Source organism: Pseudochaenichthys georgianus, unplaced genomic scaffold (assembly GCF_902827115.2).
Source record: "Pseudochaenichthys georgianus unplaced genomic scaffold, fPseGeo1.2 scaffold_417_arrow_ctg1, whole genome shotgun sequence".
Classification (NCBI taxonomy): domain Eukaryota; kingdom Metazoa; phylum Chordata; class Actinopteri; order Perciformes; family Channichthyidae; genus Pseudochaenichthys; species Pseudochaenichthys georgianus.
The window spans coordinates 12,912-31,560 of record NW_027262982.1 but is presented as its reverse complement, the minus strand read 5'-3'; the positions used below and the strand labels follow the sequence as shown (position 1 = coordinate 31,560).

The window sequence follows — 18,649 nt, the reverse complement described above, 5'->3', positions numbered from 1 at the left end:
GAAGAAGAGGGGACACATGTTGATGTAGAAGAGACATGAAGAAGAGGGGACACATGTTGATGTAGAAGAGACATGAAGAAGAGGGGACACATGTTGATGTAGAAGAGACATGAAGAAGAGGGGACACATGTTGATGTAGAAGAGACATGAAGAAGAGGGGACACATGTTGATGTAGAAGAGACATGAAGAAGAGGGGACACATGTTGATGTAGAAGAGACATGAAGAAGAGGGGACACATGTTGATGTAGAAGAGACATGAAGAAGAGGGGACACATGTTGATGTAGAAGAGACATGAAGAAGAGGGGACACATGTTGATGTAGAAGAGACATGAAGAAGAGGGGACACATGTTGATGTAGAAGAGACATGAAGAAGAGGGGACACATGTTGATGTAGAAGAGACATGAAGAAGAGGGGACACATGTTGATGTAGAAGAGACATGAAGAAGAGGGGACACATGTTGATGTAGAAGAGACATGAAGAAGAGGGGACACATGTTGATGTAGGAGAGACATGAAGAAGAGGGGACACATGTTGATGTAGAAGAGACATGAAGAAGAGGGGACACATGTTGATGTAGAAGAGACATGAAGAAGAGGGGACACATGTTGATGTAGAAGAGACATGGAGAAGAGGGGACACATGTTGATGTAGAAGAGACATGAAGAAGAGGGGACACATGTTGATGTAGAAGAGACATGGAGAAGAGGGGACACAGTGTTTATGTAGAAGAGACATGGAAGAAGAGGGGACACATGTTGATGTAGAAGAGACATGGAGAAGAGGGGACACATGTTGATGTAGAAGAGACATGGAGAAGAGGGGACACATGTTGATGTAGAAGAGACATGAGGAAGAGGGGACACATGTTGATGTAGAAGAGACATGGAGAAGAGGGGACACGTGTTTATGTAGAAGAGACATGGAGAAGAGGGGACACATGTTGATGTAGAAGAGACATGGAGAAGAGGGGACACGTGTTGATGGAGAAGCCAGTCCAACTCATTGTCCCCGGCTCAGAACCAAACCCGCTGCCTTTAGGTCCAGGCTGGACACGTGAGCTCTCCGCTGCCGGCCCAGAAGGCTTTAACTCGCTTCAGCTTGAAACTATTCCGTCTCTCTTTTAATCCACGATGTTATTCATTGCGGTCCTTTCTTTTGTCTTCTTGTCCGCAGCGAGAGGCGCCAAAGAAATGTCGTGGTACTTTGTATGATGACAGTAAAGATACATTATATTCTAAACGTTTATGTAAAGCACGTTGAATTGCCTCTGTCTCTGAAAGGTGCTGGATAACCAATCGGCTGGTACGAGTAATTTGCCTCTCTCACTCGAGGCCTTTGTTCTCGTAGCGCCCGATGTTTGAGACGATTTCCATACGAAGGAGAATTTGCCTTTCTGATAACGAGTTACAACTGTGTGTGTGCGTGCGTGCGTGTGTGTGTGTGTGTGTGTGTGTGTGTGTGTGTGTGTGTGTGTGTGTGTGTGTGTGTGTGTGTGTGTGTGTGTGTGTGTGTGTGTGTGTGTGTGTGTGTGTGTGTGTGTGTGTGTGTGTGTGTGTGTGTGTGTGTGTGTGTGTGTGTTAACATGGTGGGACGATGAGAGAGGACGGACTGAGGGCTCAGCCTAATATTGTATTACTCTAAGTTTTTATTTCTATCTACGGTATTTGACAGAAACATCCAACTATGTGCTGAGATGTTGCAAAATGTTACTTTTGAATAAAATGTGATTTCTTTCATCAACTCATTTGTATTTCTTCATTTACTGTATTTCTGTAAACTCAGCAATCTTTCTCTGCAGAACCCTCTCTGTACAGAGCACAGCCCAGAACAGACGAGAGTGCTTTGGAGTATGCTCAGCAGTGTGTAGCTGTGGTCAAACCATCTAGTAGCCTATTATGAATGAAGTGTGTTATATTTGGTGCTGAGTAAGTAAGTAAAGCGTTATTTATATAGCACCCTTCTCAACACGGAGGTACACAGGACACAATTCACAGTACAACTATAACATGTATCCAATACATAGGATAAAACATAAACCACCAATGAAAGACAGCGACTGCCTCGCCTCCTCTGACTCCCCAAACGCCTGTCGGAAAGGTGGGTCTTTAGCCGCCCCTTAAACATCTCTATTGAGGCCGAGGTTTTTAATTTCTGGGGGAGTTTGTTCCAAAGCCTTGGGGCCACCAAAGGCACGGTCCCCCTTGGTCTTTAGCCTGGTTCGGGGCACCCTTAGGAGGCCTTGCTCAGAGCACCTCAGGGCCCGGGTTGTGCTGTGAGGGTGGATCAGTCATTGATGTAGGCTGGGGCTTGGCCATGGACAGCTCTGTGTGAAGACCAAGACCTTGCATTGGGTTCTGAGATGGACAGGCAGCAAGGATCGGAGAGATGTGGCATGTTGGACCGAGTGAGTAACCTGGCTGCAGCGTTTTGGACCTGCTGTAGCCGGTGTGTTGATGTTTTGTTGAGGCAGGAAAACAGAGCGTTGCATTAATCAAATGAAGGCATGGATAGCCGTCTCCATTCCTGCGTTGGATAGAACCCCCCTGAGCTTGGCAATGTTTCTGAGATGGAAAAAACAGGTACGGGTCAGAAGTTGTACAGTATGTGTTAGTAGCATCGACTGATCGAACATTACACCAAGGTTTTTGATGTTTGCCCTAACGTTACCACTGAATGAGGTGGCTTGCTACCTTAGAGGCGATGTTATCAGCCGCTAAGATCAAGACTTCCGTTGTTGATGCATTAAGCTGTAGGAAGTTGCTCGACATCCACTCCTCAATTGCAGACAGACATGTAATGAGGGTGTTTACTTTTTCCATTTTGACAGGTGAAGTATATCTGGATATCATGTGCGTAGCAGTGATACGAGACACCCTGAAATTGGCTAATTAAGCGGCCCAATGGGAGCATGTACAGGGCAAAAAGAAGAGGGGCTAAAACAGAACCCTGGGGCAGGCCGCAGGATCGGGGAGTGCCACAGAGAAACTTCTTCCTGAGGTACGAGGCAAACCACTGGAGGGCAGACCCTGAGATGCCTACCCACTCCCTGAGTCTATCGAGCACGATGGCGTGACTGTGTCAAACGCTGCACTCGGGTCCAACAACACCAGAACCACGCAATCGCCTGCATCCGATGCCATCGTGAGGTCATTGGAGACCCTGACCCGTGCTAACGTTTGCATTTGGAAAGTGTTTCTGTAGTTTTGAGTGCAGTTCTTCACGTAGCAGGAGAAAGGAGGTGTTTTGCACTTTGGGTGTGTGATGCATCTTTCTTAAATCATGTTTTATTTTATGTTTTTTATTCCACATTTTTAGAAATAAATACAAATGTTTTGCACATTTTTTATTTAACTTCTTGTTTGAAAAAATATATTATTTTAATATTTTTACTTATTTGATGATTTATTATATTACAAATATTTAAAACCTTGTATTCTATTTCTATTAATTGTGTCTTTTTTGGTGTAAATGATAAATGATTAGTATTGCACATTTTAATAACATTATACAAGAAGAGTGCTATAGTTGTTGCGTCGGGTCTACCCTATGAACATAAGGTACATTATAAATATATAAATAATGACTTTTGGCCTGTGAGCTGTAGTAACCTCCTGCGGACACTAGAGGGCGGCAGAGTGTGATGAAACATCCACTGCAACAAACATGTATTCATTATTCCTACTTCTATATATTATTTTTTTATTGCACATATTTAACTTTACCAGCTTATGTATAAATATTTTAGTTTTACTTCTCTTGTTTATTGACATAGAATAAAATATGATATAATCTCCTCATTTCCTCTCCTCCCCTCTTCTCTCCTCTCCCCTCCCCCCATCCATTTTACTTACTTTCTAATATTTATAAACACATTTATTTTCAATCTTTTTGGTGCACATTATCACTTTGGGCGTTTAATAACCTCTTTTATTTTATATTATATTTTTATTTCACATTTCCTACATCACCTGTAATCATACAAATATTGTTGTATTTTATTGTATAGTTTTATTGCAAATATTTATTTATGTTTGTATAAATTATTTGGAATCTATTTATTTTATTTTTGTATCTCATATTTTCAATTTGACTTCTTGTTAATCCATTTTTTAAATTAAATTATATTTTATTAATTGAACATTTTTCCTTCTTGATTAAATAAATATTTCTTTATTTCATATTTGTTCGTGGACATTTTTCCTACCTTCCTATAATTATATCTTTTTGCCTATTTGTTTCTATCGCAAATGTTACTATAAATTCTTGTGTTAATAAAGACATTTTAATTATATTTTAAGTTATTATTGGTTATTTTTACTTGACACTTATTATATTGTATTTTAATTATACTTGTAATTCTAATAATGACCTTTTACCTGTGAGCTAGTAACCTCCTGCATTTCTCTGCATTTGACCCATCCTAGTGTTAGGAGCACTTGGTCTTGCCGGGACTCGAACTGGTGACCTTCCACCACCGCCCCAGTTAGTATATTTGCTTTAACTGAGTGGTAATATCACGAAACAAAAATGAACTCCAACATATTGTAATAGATTTCAGTCGTCTTAGGAGGACGGGGTGTCAGCCTTCTTACTGAGTGTCCAACACTGTTCAACAAATACTTTCACTCACGCACTTTCATTGCTCAAGGAGAATATATTCAGGGTTGTGAAGTAACTAAGTAGATTTACTCAAAGACTGTACTTAAGTACAATGTTGAGGTACTTGTACTTTACTTGAGTATTTTATGTTCTGCTACTGTGTACTTCTACTCCTCTACAGTTCAGAGGTACATGGTGTACTTTTCCTCCACTACATGTATTATACCTTTAGTTACTTCACAGATGAATGATGTGAAATCTAATCAAGTGTTGAATCAGACTTTAGTTCCACCTGGAGTAAATCCACCAGCTACCCTGCAGTCTACAAAGTACTTCAGACTAGCTGCACCTTCACCAGCTACCCTGCAGTCTACAAAGTACTTTAGACTAGCTGCACCTTCACCAGCTACCCTGCAGTCTACAAAGTACTTCAGACTAGCTGCACCTTCACCAGCTACCCTGCAGTCTACAAAGTACTTCAGACTAGCTGCACCTTCACCAGCTACCCTGCAGTCTACAAAGTACTTCAGACTAGCTGCACCTTCACCAGCTACCCTGCAGTCTACAAAGTACTTCAGACTAGCTGCACCTTCACCAGCTACCCTGCAGTCTACAAAGTACTTCAGACTAGCTGCACCTTCACCAGCTACCCTGCAGTCTACAAAGTACTTCAGACTAGCTGCACCTTCACCAGCTACCCTGCAGTCTACAAAGTACTTCAGACTAGCTGCACCTCCACCAGCTACCCTGCAGTCTACAAAGTACTTCAGACTAGCTGCACCTTCACCAGCTACCCTGCAGTCTACAAAGTACTTCAGACTAGCTGCACCTTCACCAGCTACCCTGCAGTCTACAAAGTACTTCAGACTAGCTGCACCTTCACCAGCTACCCTGCAGTCTACAAAGTACTTCAGACTAGCTGCACCTACACCAGCTTTGAGAACACTTTCATGATCAATCATTATAAAACATATCATATATATTATTCTGAAATGGACTAATCTGCACAACGACTACTTTCACTGTCTTTCACTATATTTTGATGAGAATACTTTTCTACTTTCACTTGAAGAACATTTTGAATGCAGGACTTTTACTGGAACAGAGTATTCCTACACTCTGGTACTTCTACTTTTACTCAAGTACAAGACGTGAGTACTTCTACTTTTACTCAAGAACAAGATCTGAGTACTTCTACTTTTACTCAAGAACAAGATCTGAGTACTTCTACTTTTACTCAAGAACAAGATCTGAGTACTTCTACTTTTACTCAAGTATAAGATCTGAGTACTTCTACTTTTACTCAAGAACAAGACCTGAGTACTTATACTTTTACTCAAGTACAAGATCTGAGTACTTCTACTTTTACTCAAGTATAAGATCTGAGTACTTCTACTTTTACTCAAGTACAAGATCTGAGTACTTCTACTTTTACTCAAGTACAAGACGTGAGTACTTCTACTTTTACTCAAGAACAAGATCTGAGTACTTCTACTTTTACTCAAGAACAAGATCTGAGTACTTCTACTTTTACTCAAGTACAAGATCTGATTACTTCTACTTTTACTCAAGTATAAGATCTGAGTACTTCTACTTTTACTCAAGTACAAGACCTGAGTACTTCTACTTGAACTCAAGTACACGATCTGAGTACTTCTACTTTTACTCAAGAACAAGATCTGAGTTCTTCTACTTGTACTCAAGTACAAGATCTGAGTACTTCTACTTTTACTCAAGTACAAGATCTGAGTACTTCTACTTTTACTCAAGTACAAGATCTGAGTACTTCTACTTTTACTCAAGTATAAGATCTGAGTACTAGTAGATGTTGAAACTCAAAGTTTATTTTAAATTATATTATGGAGTAGTGTTTTATATTATAGCCTGTTCTCTATTCTTCCCAGTAGGTGGCGACAAAAAGCACGTTTTATCCCCAGGAAGAAAACGCCTTACGACTGCGTCATCACGCAGCAGCCACAACCCGGAAGTAAACACCCAGCTGTTATCTTGAAGCTAGTTTTTATCAGCACATGTAGCATCGGCAGATATAATGAAACAGCGGGGAATAAAGCGGTGTTTTGTCATGCTGGTTCCGGAGTAGAGACTGAGTCGACAGAGGCTTCGGGAGATTTCCTTCTCCTTCACTTTCCTCCGGTCCGAGAGCTGAAACAAGGTACGTGTTAGCTTAGCATCAGGAGCTAACGGTGGCTAACGAGCTGTTGTTGTTGTAAATATCAGATATAATACTTCACTGTCAGTTATAATGTGGGACTGAGGGAGTAGGGTTTCATAAGAGTCGAGTCGCCAGGTTGCTAAATAGATACTTTATTAATCCCAAATATGACAGCAGTGTGTTTCAAGTATTTACAAATCCACTATCATTCAGTATCTAAATACACAATATTAAGAAAATACGGAATGAAGTGAATACATTATACAATCTCCCTCTTCGAGTCTGTTATCACCAAGTAGGTTTTTACTCGTACGAGACCTTTGCTTTGCTATAAATGGGGCAAACAAAGACACTGGAAGAAGAACACATTAAACAATAGTACTTTAATATAAAAGCAATTTTATCCAGTTTTTATTGGGTTTTTCGAACTACTAAAACGTGTTATTCGATGACATCGAGTTTTACAATTGGAAATATAAAATAAAAGCAGTTTAGGGTCGGTATGTAAAGCTAGATCTCTCAAAGATCCCTCTTACTATTCTTTTTTATTATTGCTTGCCTTTTGTACCTGCTATGCACCTGTTGCTGTAATAATGTTAGTTTATTACTAAGAAAGGAATTCAGATTATCATAAAAGCTATGAGACAATATATATATCCTTTTTTGTAATTTGTTGTCATTATGTATTGTACAGGTAACTACTAGAAACGAAACGGTTTCTCAGCATTTGACCCAGCAATGGGCTGCCATTATGTACAATATAATAATGTGAGATACAAATACAAGGTTGGCCTGGTTGCTGATTAGCTATTGTTTTATATAGTTGATAGAACATCTGACTGTGTTGTTGATTTAGTCAAAGGTGTAAACAGCAGACAAGGAGACATTTGTGAGTTCATTTTAAATGTAACCCAATATCAATGACTCTTTGTGTCTTTTTGTTAGATATTGTTTACCGAATACATAAACCGCTCGAGTGGCGCGGCAGTGAAATGAGTCCCCAGGCCTTGCTGACCGGACAACCATCCCATAATTATTCTCCGTAAAAACAAAGCTGTCTCTGTCGACTTCTACTTTTACTCAAGTACAAGATCTGAGTACTTCTACTTTTACTCAAGAACAAGATCTGAGTACTTCTACTTTTACTCAAGTACAAGATCTGAGTACTTCTACTTTTACTCAAGAACAAGATCTGAGTTCTTCTACTTTTACTCAAGTACAAGATCTGAGTACTTCTACTTTTACTCAAGTTCAAGATCTGAGTACTTCTACTTTTACTCAAGTTCAAGATCTGAGTACTTCTACTTTTACTCAAGAACAAGATCTGAGTACTTCTACTTTTACTCAAGTACAAGAACGGAGTACTTCTACTTTTACTCAAGTACAATATCTGAGTACTTCTACTTTTACTCAAGTACAATATCTGAGTACTTCTACTTTTACTCAAGTACAATATCTGAGTACTTCTACTTTTACTCAAGTACAAGAACGGAGTACTTCTAGATAGATAGATAGATAGATAGATAGATAGATAGATAGATAGATATAAAGTGATTCCAGAAAGCAATATTTCTGTTCCTCACAAACGGTATAATGGCTGCAGAAACGTGAGGATCAAGCCGAGCGTCAGACGGCTTTGTTCCACGGAGAATCGATGTGGGATGGCTGTCCGGTCAGAAAGCTAGAATGGATGTGGGATGGCTGTCCGGTCAGAAAGCTAGAATGGATGTGGGATGGCTGTCCGGTCAGAAGGCTGAGCCCTGACCCAGTTCTGTTCTGATGTCTTAACGGTGTCCTGTCTGCCTCACCTGTGCTCCTGCAGGTGTGAATGAGTGACGCTGTGCCGCCCTCAGCTCTCAGTGAAGTCCAGCTACGCTTCCTCTGCCACGATGACATAGAGAATGTCAAGCTGCTCTGTGGGGACTGGTTCCCGATCGAGTAAGGACTTATACCCTCCGCTCGCCTGACGGGCTGGAGTTTGAAGCCTTTAATCAGATCTCCCTCCAATGTTTGTATACAGTATGCAAACGAACACGAGCGGTCCTCCTACGACACGCTACTATCGCATGAAGGCACTCAGACCCTTCATTTCCATGCGTTCACCCGGTCATTATAAGCGTTCTGTGTGCTGTCATCTCCCCATCGTTCATCAGAGACATGGCATTTGTTTAGTAACTGCTATCTTCACCTCTAGAAGTAGGAACCTTTCTATTGATTCTCAAGTTCTAGGGTCAGTGGGTTCCTGCCAAAAACATGCAGTCATTTCTCTCACAGCTGTTTCCCAGAAACCACACCAGACATTACGGAATATAAAACCATGGTTTGCTGCGTTCTCTCCAGCGTTCAGAAGTGACCTTTAGTTTACACGCCTCTGCGTCCTGGGAGAGGGGCGTCCTCCTCTGCCGCTCTCTGAGGTTTCTAACATGTCTTAATAGTGGGAGGCTGTCCACGCTGTAAATCCACCTGTTTTATAATTCACATGTAATAGACCCCCAACAGAGTGCAGAGGAAACACTTTTTAGCTACGGCTTTATTGGCGGTATTCATACAAAATGAACAAAAAGTACAATTTAAAAGCAATAATCTAAAACACATCTTACTGCTGTCGGCGAATTAGGATTTTGACTAATTTACCTTATTGAGTCAAAGTCAACTTTATTGTCAATCTTTCAGTTTGTGTACAGACGGAGAGGCCGGGCACGCTTATTCAGACGGCACCTTCCAGCACAAGGCAACTCAAAGTGCTTTACAAGAATGAAAGACATTAAGAAAATGGTATTTAAAAACAGTCATTAAAAAGCAAAGATAATAAAATAAACATAACAGAAAAATACATGAATAAAAGTTACAGAGCAGTGTGAGATATTAATAGTTAAATTACAAGCAGCGGAAAAAAGAAAAGTCTAAAAGTAGTCGGTCTCAGCGGACCGGCAGGTTTCTGGGAGTTTGTTCCAGATATTTGGAAATATCCCTCACATTCCTCTACCCCTAGTCTTCCCGTGAAATTAGAATAAATAATAACTGAACTTCTCCATGTTTAGAGATCGAAATTCCGTTTCCCACAATCCCTCATACAGGGCCACACATAGGAAACCAGACGAAGGGCTGGGCCCCTCACTCGAGGGGAGGTTTATCGCCTCATAAGTGAAGTCAGCAAAATCGATTGAAATGTAGGTCAGTTATTCTTTTTACTTGAATCTACTTCAAGAAAATAAGCAGCCTCCGTCGCAGCTCTCCAGAGGGCTTCATGCACTGCGTTGGCAGCTCGTCCCTTAAAGCAGAAGCCTCAGATTATTATCATTAGAGGAAATATGAAGGGTGTTAACAGTGATTCCCACAGCATGTTAATACTTTGGGGGGCCCCCAAAGTATAATGGCTCCCCCCAAAGTATAATTTGTGTGTTTTTAGTTTTTTTTTACTCAGTGAGCACTCGTTTGCATTTGCATTGGTGGCAATGAGTGCTCAGTGAGTAAAAAAAACTTAAAAACCATAACTTATACTTTGGGGGGAGCCATTATACTGGTAAACAGCCTCTATGGGCGCGAGTCCAGACCCACTTTTGGAATCAAATGATGACGTCCGATACCAGTGTGGAGTTTTCTGTCTTAAATTTGATATAGATCATGTTCTTTGTTGGTTTGTGAGGATGTTCATACACACTTGGTAAGATGTGTGTGTGAAAGAAGACTACAAAAAACAGCTGTTTAACACTTAAAGACCTAGACACCATCACCAGTTGTAGGTTGTCTGAAGTGCAGTGGTACTATGAAAATTCACTAGAATGCAGGAATTGAGAAAAAAAATCTCAACATTTTTCACGATGTTTTCACCCACCCCCCGAGTCGTTCCCCCAAAGTATATTTCATTTCTGCGGGAATCACTGGTGTATTTTAAGGTTGTTATGATAATAAGTTGTTGGGCTTTTTTCTTATCACTTAGATTTGCTAGAACATATTTTCAAATGTAATTGACTGAATTCATTGTAAAGTGGGATTATGAACACTACTGAGTAATATATGTTTGCAGATGTATTTAAGAAGTACAATATAAGACAAGTTCAAGTTTCATGTGTGAGCCGTATTCCATTATCCTTTAAGAATTAGCTGAGGGCCGATTCAAAGTGGGCCACGGCCGCATTTGGCCCCCGGGCCGTAGTTTGGACAGCCCCTGCTAAGATAACTAAGATTTGTTGTCAACTTTAATTCACTGAATTTATTTGAACATTGGGCATATTAACACTGACATAGCAACTACAATGAATAATGTGTCATATATGTTTACATATATAAATGTAAGAAGTAGCAGAGGTTTCCGGTGTGGCCATACTTCACTATACTTTCAGAATGTGGTTTGGACCCCCTGCTCTAATGCCTGTCTGTTGGCCCTCAGGTACCCAGACTCATGGTACCAGGACATCACCTCCAACAAGAAGTTCTTCTCCCTCGCGGCCACCTTCAGAGGAGGCATCGTGGGGATGATAGTGGCCGAGATCAAAGGCCGGACCAAAGTGCACAAAGAGGTACGTCGCTGTTTGTCATTTAGATAAGATAAGACTTTATTTATCCAGAAGGAAATAGTTGTGCCAGAAATCCAGTCCACACAGCAGCGTGATAATCAAGCTGTACGCTGACAGGGCAGTAAAGAGAACAATTAGATATCTACAGGAAACATCATTAGTGTAAATATGACCTGTATTCAGTAGTGAAGAACCGTCGTGGCAGATAGGTAACTACACGTTATTAATAATAATAATAATTAGAGATGTCCCGATCCGATCACGTGATCGGGGATCAGAGCCGATCACGTGATCGGGGATCAGAGCCGATCACGTGATTTTCCAAAAATCGGGGATTGCGATTTTTTTTTTTTTTTTTTTTTATAATTTTTTTTTTTTAAATGTAATGTTACAAAACAAAATGACCATGTTCACGTCTTAAAGTCATCCTGAGGACTTAGTTTTGGTTTGAAATGACACAACATCAACAGGATGGAGATATCCTGGCCTCCAGCTTCCCGGTGGAAACACAGGTCGCCTACATCCTCAGCCTGGGAGTGGTCAAAGACTTCAGGAAACATGGCATAGGTACCACACACACACACACACACGCACACGCACGCACACACACCACGTGACCCTGGAAGTGTAGAGTACCCCAAAGTGAAGCTCAGGGTTGTTTTGATGCTGGCTGTGCTGCTCTGTGATTGGTCCAGGCTCCCTGCTGCTGGACAGCTTGAAGGAGCACATCTCCACCACAGCGCAGGACCACTGTAAGGCCATCTATCTGCACGTGCTCACCACCAACACCACGGCCATCCACTTCTACGAGAACCGGGACTTCCGGCAGCACCACTACCTGCCGTACTACTACTCCATCAGAGGCGTGCTCAAAGACGGCTTCACGTACGTGCTCTACATCAACGGGGGGCACCCGCCCTGGACCGTATTATATCCTTTAGTGGAAGCATTAGCCGCCACCGGCTCTGTGTATATCTGAGACCTGTGATGTATTGATGAAGAACAGTATAATAGGGGAGCTTTTAAACAAGTAAACACAATCAAATAAAACATGCAACTTACACTACTGGGAATCTTAATTAAAAAAACAGAACATTTTGAAACACAGGCCGTTTTAAGGGCTTTTTAAAGAGGCCCTATTCTGCTTCTCCTGTCGTGTTCTATATGTTTCTGTGCATGTAAATGGTCTTCAAACCCCTGAGTTCCCTCCATCTGCTAACCCCTAGCTGCCGGATGCTAACCTGCACACGTTAGGCTATTTGCACAAGTACCATACATGGTGTAATTAGCATTATAGCCTATATGTTTGCAATGGTAAAAACAAGTGGCCTAGCCGATTTGGACGATATCTGAGCGGCTCTGGGGGTTATTGGAGATGCTCTATCAAAGATGGCCTCTCTGCGGGCTCAGTTCCATTACATTTGGGTTTGGAGGATTTAGGGCAGGAGTGTCAAACTCAATTTCATCGCGGGCCACATCAGCATTATGGTTGCACTCAAAGGGCCGGTTGTAACTTTAAGACTATATAAAAATACATATATAAATATATCATATATATAAAATAATGTATTATATTACATCATTGCCTCTGCATTGGATTATCATCGGATAGGGTAATAACTTCATCATTAACTACGTCTGAAAGCAGAAGTCTAGGGCAAATAATTGCAAGTCTTTTCAGTGCGTATGTCCCAAAATGATTTAAAAAGAAAAGCCAAATTCTGGAGAAAAAAGAAATAGAAGTGACATTTTGAAATAAAAATCTAATTCTGAGAAAAATGAATTCTATGAAAAAATGCATATTTTTGAAGAAAAAAAGGCAAATTCTGAGAAAAAAGTCATATTTGAGATGCATTGTGGGACATGTAGTTTATGGGCAACATGCTTCTGTAGCATGTAACCGTATAATAAACATATTATATTCTTTGCAAGCTCTTGAGGGGCCACATAAAATGAAGTCGCGGGCCGAATGTGGCCCCCGGGCCTTGAGTTTGACACCCCTGATTTAGGGGGTCGTTTGGAGTGGACAGGTGGCCTATCGATTTGAAAAAGGATTGTCCACAGTCGAGGTAATAATGTTCATCTTGTTCTCTCCATGTCCAATGGTGTCAACACTACTCAGCCCACAGAGAGGACAGACATTGCACATGTTCTGGTTGGAGCTGCCATTGGTGTGTGAGAGATGGATTCAGCGTCCTCCTATCAGTCCCAAAACTCAGACCTATGTATTTAAAGCGATCACGCAGACGTATCGAGCAGTCCAACCGATCACAGACGTTGTGTTTCAACCTTAAATCTACGACACCTCTCCTCTGGCTGGACGAGAGCTCTCTGCTCCAGAGCTTCTCTTGGTAACTGGACTTAAACTCACACTGTACATTTTACATTAATACTCAATCTAGTATTGAATATTCCATTCCTAACATACTTATGTATATATAATATCTTGCCTTAGTGCATTTGTAGTTCAACATTTTCTACCTTTTTAATGCCATTTCTTTTCAATTTGAGATTTTTGCATTTTGGATTGTTTGTTTCTAGTCTTTTAATTTGTAACGTTCCATTTCCGTTGTGGCGTAAATGTGCCGAGACAAACCAGTAAATAATCATAAAACGGTGAGGAAATCTTTCCGTTCTTCTGAAATGAAGATTCTTGGAGTGAGACGGTCTTTTAGGGAGTGTATTCTTGCGAGAAGGTAAATCGTCACAGAGGTTCAAGCAGAGAAGTACCGTACTTTTCGGACTATAAGCCGCGACTTTTTCCCCCATTTCTTTTGTACAGCTAACGGCCACTAGGGAACCTCCTAGATCTATGGATTTCACAGGTAAAATTAACCACCTTTAACTCTACGGGCTCTATGACCGGTCTGCGCCCGCCACCTTTAAGCGGCGGGCTCCAGCAGGAAAAGCTGGAGGCCGGAAAAGAGTGAGACAGGTAGCGCACCAAAGTAAAAGTGGAACCGAGAGACAGAACGAGAGCAAGACAGACGGACAATTTAGCTGCTGCGGCTCATATGCAATCCGAAAAGTACGGTACACAAGTCAGAGGGTCTTATATCCACATGTTCACACCACGAGGAGAAGAGGAGGGGCTGAGACGAACAAAAGATAATCATACTATATATAGGATTCTTTAAAACACGTCTGCTAGCAAATGGAGAAACATCATGTCCACAAGAGGACAAGGCCACTGACCTTCACCACTGAATAGCCCTAACCCCATGTTCCACTCATTTAGGATGCTGCTGCCGCCGCCTGAGAAATAGCTCGTTAAAGAACAGATGGTGAACTTTAAATTCTCCCTTAGCTTGATACCGTTTTCCATTACACGTCTTGTTTTGCTGTAAAGTACTTCTGATCTATTGAGATGATTACATTTTGGAATGATTGTTTCTACTCTCTTAATTTCTCCAATGTACAATGCCGTGTGTTTTTACGCTAAAAGTCCTTGTCATGCTCCTTAACCTCTGTCCACGGACTACATCCAGCACCTGGGCTCGGCGCTGGCCGGCCTGAGCCCCTGCTCCATCCCTCAGAGGCTCTTCAGGCACGCCCAGGCTCTGCTGCGCTCGCTGCTGCCCTGGTCCAACATCGCCTCCAAGACCGGCATCCAGTACTCCAGAACCATGTGACCAGCAAGGTGGGGGGCCGATTTAATATTCCATCCCTCACATGCTATATAATAACTTGCTTTATATCTTGTTATTCTTAAATTGTAAATTCAACTTGTATATTTTCTACTTTCTTGTTTATTTCTAGTCTCTTCATTCTGACTGAATGCCTTGTGTTTTTGTGCTGCTGCAACACAAACCTTTTCCAAATCGGCATCAATAAGTACTTATTTGATCTCTTATCTGATATAGGGGGGGGGTGTTGTGGCCCTAGCTGCACTCAACTAAATCAGAATCAGGTTTATCACCAGGTAGGTTGACACGTACGAGGAATTTGATTTGGTGATTAGTCGACTAATCGTTGCACGTTTAGAATCAGAATCAAGTTTACACAAGATATATTCACACGTTTATGATATTCAAACTCAAAGCTTTTATTGTCATATGGAATTCTTCTGACCTGATGCATAAAACTAAAACTCAAACTAAAATGAAAAACACAGATAGAAAACTATTTGAGTATAATGTGGGGGCGGATCTAGCTACCCCCCCCCCACAGTAGAGCCTTGCCCCCCTAACTTTTGTGTCCCTGAAACTGTACTTGTAGAAACAAACCGACACTTTGTCCACAAGCTTCTCAGGCAACGAAACAAGCAGTTCATTCATTAAAAGAGAATCATTTTAAATATCATCTTCGGCCCGTTAAAATCGCAGCTACGGCCCTGCATCAAACTGCGGAGCGGCGTTCACACAGACCGCAGCTCACACCGCTGCAGAGAGACCGAGCTGTCCCAGCACCTGAGGGTGGACCGGCACCCCTGGGAGCATTTCCTTTCCACTAGTTTTGTTTTTAATAAAGACGAGAGCTTGAAACTAAATATTAATAACGCGAGGAGGAGATGAAGAGAGCAGGAGGAAGAGGAGGAGATGAAGAGAGCAGGAGGAAGAGGAGGAGATGAAGAGAGCAGGAGGAAGAGGAGGAGATGAAGAGAGCAGGAGGAAGAGGAGGAGGAAGAGGTGGAAGAAGAGCAGGAGGAGGAGGAAGAGATGAAGAGGAGGAGGAAGAGCAGGAGGAAGAGGAGGAGATGAAGAGAGCAGGAGGAAGAGGAGGAGGAAGAGCAGGAGATGAAGAGAGCAGGCGGAAGAGGAGGAGATGAAGAGGAAGAGGAGGAGATGAAGAGAGCAGGAGGAAGAGGAGGAGGAGGAGGAAGAGCAGGAGATGAAGAGAGCAGGCGGAAGAGGAGATGAAGAGGAAGAGAGCAGGAGGAGGAGGAAGAGGAGGAGATGAAGGGAGCAGGAGGAAGAGGAGGAGGAAGAGCAGGAGGAAGAGGAGGAGATGAAGGGAGCAGGAGGAAGAGGAGGAGATGAAGGGAGCAGGAGGAAGAGGAGGAGGAAGAGCAGGAGGAAGAGGAGGAGATGAAGGGAGCAGGAGGAAGAGGAGGAGATGAAGGGAGCAGGAGGAAGAGGAGGAGAGGAAGACATGTATGTGAGGAAGAGGAGGGATCAGGAGGCAGAGGAGACTCCAGCTGCACCACATGGTGTGTTCTTGCTCTCCAGATGTTGTATTTATGAGAGGAAATCCCTAATGTCCGAGTGCAAGTGAATGCAGCACGAGCCTCGTAACCCCGCCCTGACGCGAGCGAGGAAATGTGTGTCATTTGAACGGGACGGCGCAAAACGAGAAGCATTCGGTCTGACAGAGAAGAGACTGGCTGTACTCGGCGCTGATTCAAAACGCACCAAAGCTTTGGATCTGAAATGTGTCCGTGTTGTCGCCCAGTAAAGGGTCAAAGATGTCTAAATCTCTCTTCTTGTGTTTCACAGGAGTGCACCTCATCAGTCTTCCCCGGAACACGCCGAGATGTACGAGCGCACTCACGTCCTCCGTGATACTCGCTTGTTATTCCAGAATCCAGATTGAAAACACGTTGATTTAACGCTGACAGACGGGGTGATCGGGAACTCTTTGAAACACTCTAATATCCCGTATACTTCTCTATCCCTAAAGTTACTGTGTACCCAGGTCGTACACACACACACACACACACACACACACACACACACACTGGGAGAGACTCACCCTGTCCACCACTGTCACAGAGACTATGTATACTGTTTGTATATTATATATACTAAGATAATATATATATAAAGTTCTGTCTGTTCTATGCTGTCGGCAGTTCAAACTTCCCGTGTCCTTTTAGTCCCGAGTCAATTCCACTTTGTAAAATAGAGACTCGGACCCGGCGTGTGCATCTAGCTATGCTAACATGCGAGTAGAGTAGAGCTAACGACACGCAGGGAACATCTTAGTAGAAATTGGATTCTTCTCGTTAAAAAAACAGCCCGTTATCGTCTGAGTAGCTCTGGAAGTCTTACGGGGAAACACGATCAACACTCAAAGTCCTTCGACATGCTTTCCAAATGTTCCCCATGTGTAAATCAAACCAGAATGTGCTAGAGGGGGGTGGTCTTCATTTTTAGAGGTTTTAAATCTGTCTGTCGGTTGCTGCTAATGTAAAAGAAATGTTTGTTTGTCCGGATTTTAAATTAAAAGGCAGGGATTAGATTTCCACCTGGGCCCTTGGAAGAGATTAGAAAGCGCTCACACACACACACACACACACACACACACACACCTTGCGTGCCAGCCAGCGTGCGTGCAGGTGTGTGTGTGGGATACAAACCGGTAACGATTCCCCAACATGTGGACTTTGTAGTTTCTTAATTGTATCGCTTTCTGTTCACCCTACAGGCGAAATGCATTTTATACAGGACTGAGCACTGAAGAAGGCAACTGTGTGCATCGATTGATTGTTAGAGTTCGTGACTCAAAAGTAAATCCAGACTTTGTGTATGCAATAAACGTGTGTTATCTGATTGATTGAAAGGTGTCCGACTCGGCTGTCTGATTATTTATCTCATTATAATCTTTTGATTGTGATCGTCTTCCTTCGGGTTCTTGTTTTCATTCACGATGTGACGAAGGCAGACTTTCCCGACATGTGATATTGCTCGTTCCTTAACTAAATTGGACGTGTGAAATGGTCGAGACGGTCAAAAGCAAGGCAGCAGATTCTAGAAGTACAGGTTCCTTTTCAAATTGCTCTGTATTCTAGAAAAATAGACTATGAATCAAATGCTTTCAGTAAAATAAATGGAAAGTAAAATAAAGTGTAAATTGGGAGGATGCGACGAGAGACAGGGAAGTACTCTATACTTCAACAACTTTGAGTTATTTGGCACTTAGGATTCATATTATCAGCTAAAGCAGAATATAAATGAATTCTTTTTATCAAACCGCTATTTTAATTCAGCTGGGGACGATGTGTTTTACCAGCATCATATAATAGTACACACGTGCCTCCTAAACGCAGTGTTTTAGAAACATAACACTGATATCAGGGCCGACTGTGCAGGTGCATAGGTCCCCCCGGCCACTAGGGGGCGCCCTAGCTTAAAGTTCAGGTTCAGCCTCAATATATTTGGGGTGAATTAAAGTTAGCCGTCTTTCTTTGTAGGCAGCCGAGCCCCCTCCTGTGTTCGGTGAAGCATTATGTACTTAACTGTGAAATGTAGGATATAAACACGACTAAACTGCAACGATAGCAAAGCTGAGGTTTGTGTTTTTGGGATAATAAAGTCCAAATCATCGCTGGGCTGTCAGCCAATGAGTGGCGTCTGAGGAAGGTGACAAATGTAAATTATACATTGTTGAGAAAATGCTGCATCTCTTGCATTTT

General features: G+C 42.1%; 1 protein-coding gene across 1 annotated transcript; it reads left to right on the top strand.

The window, feature by feature from the left end:
- The first annotated feature begins 6,561 nt into the window (after positions 1-6,561).
- Positions 6,562-16,820, top strand: naa60 (N-alpha-acetyltransferase 60, NatF catalytic subunit). The gene is made up of 7 exons (XM_034078357.2): positions 6,562-6,778; positions 8,601-8,716; positions 11,169-11,298; positions 11,766-11,862; positions 11,991-12,225; positions 14,771-14,935; positions 16,731-16,820. Exons 2-6 carry the CDS (start codon positions 8,607-8,609, stop codon positions 14,925-14,927), a joined length of 729 nt encoding a protein of 242 aa, XP_033934248.1. The 5' UTR covers positions 6,562-6,778; positions 8,601-8,606; the 3' UTR covers positions 14,928-14,935; positions 16,731-16,820.
- The last annotated feature ends 1,829 nt before the right edge of the window (positions 16,821-18,649 follow it).

What these genes read in the sequence shown, in the direction of transcription:
- naa60 (XM_034078357.2), top strand. Translation starts at nt 8,607, where the DNA reads ATGAGTGACGCTGTGCCGCCCTCAGCTCTCAGTGAAGTCCAGCTACGC. An exon ending in GGGGACTGGTTCCCGATCGA is followed by an intron (nt 8,717 to 11,168) that starts GTAAGGACTTAT and finishes GTTGGCCCTCAG; the next exon opens with GTACCCAGACTCATGGTACC. An exon ending in CTTCAGGAAACATGGCATAG is followed by an intron (nt 11,863 to 11,990) that starts GTACCACACACA and finishes TGATTGGTCCAG; the next exon opens with GCTCCCTGCTGCTGGACAGC.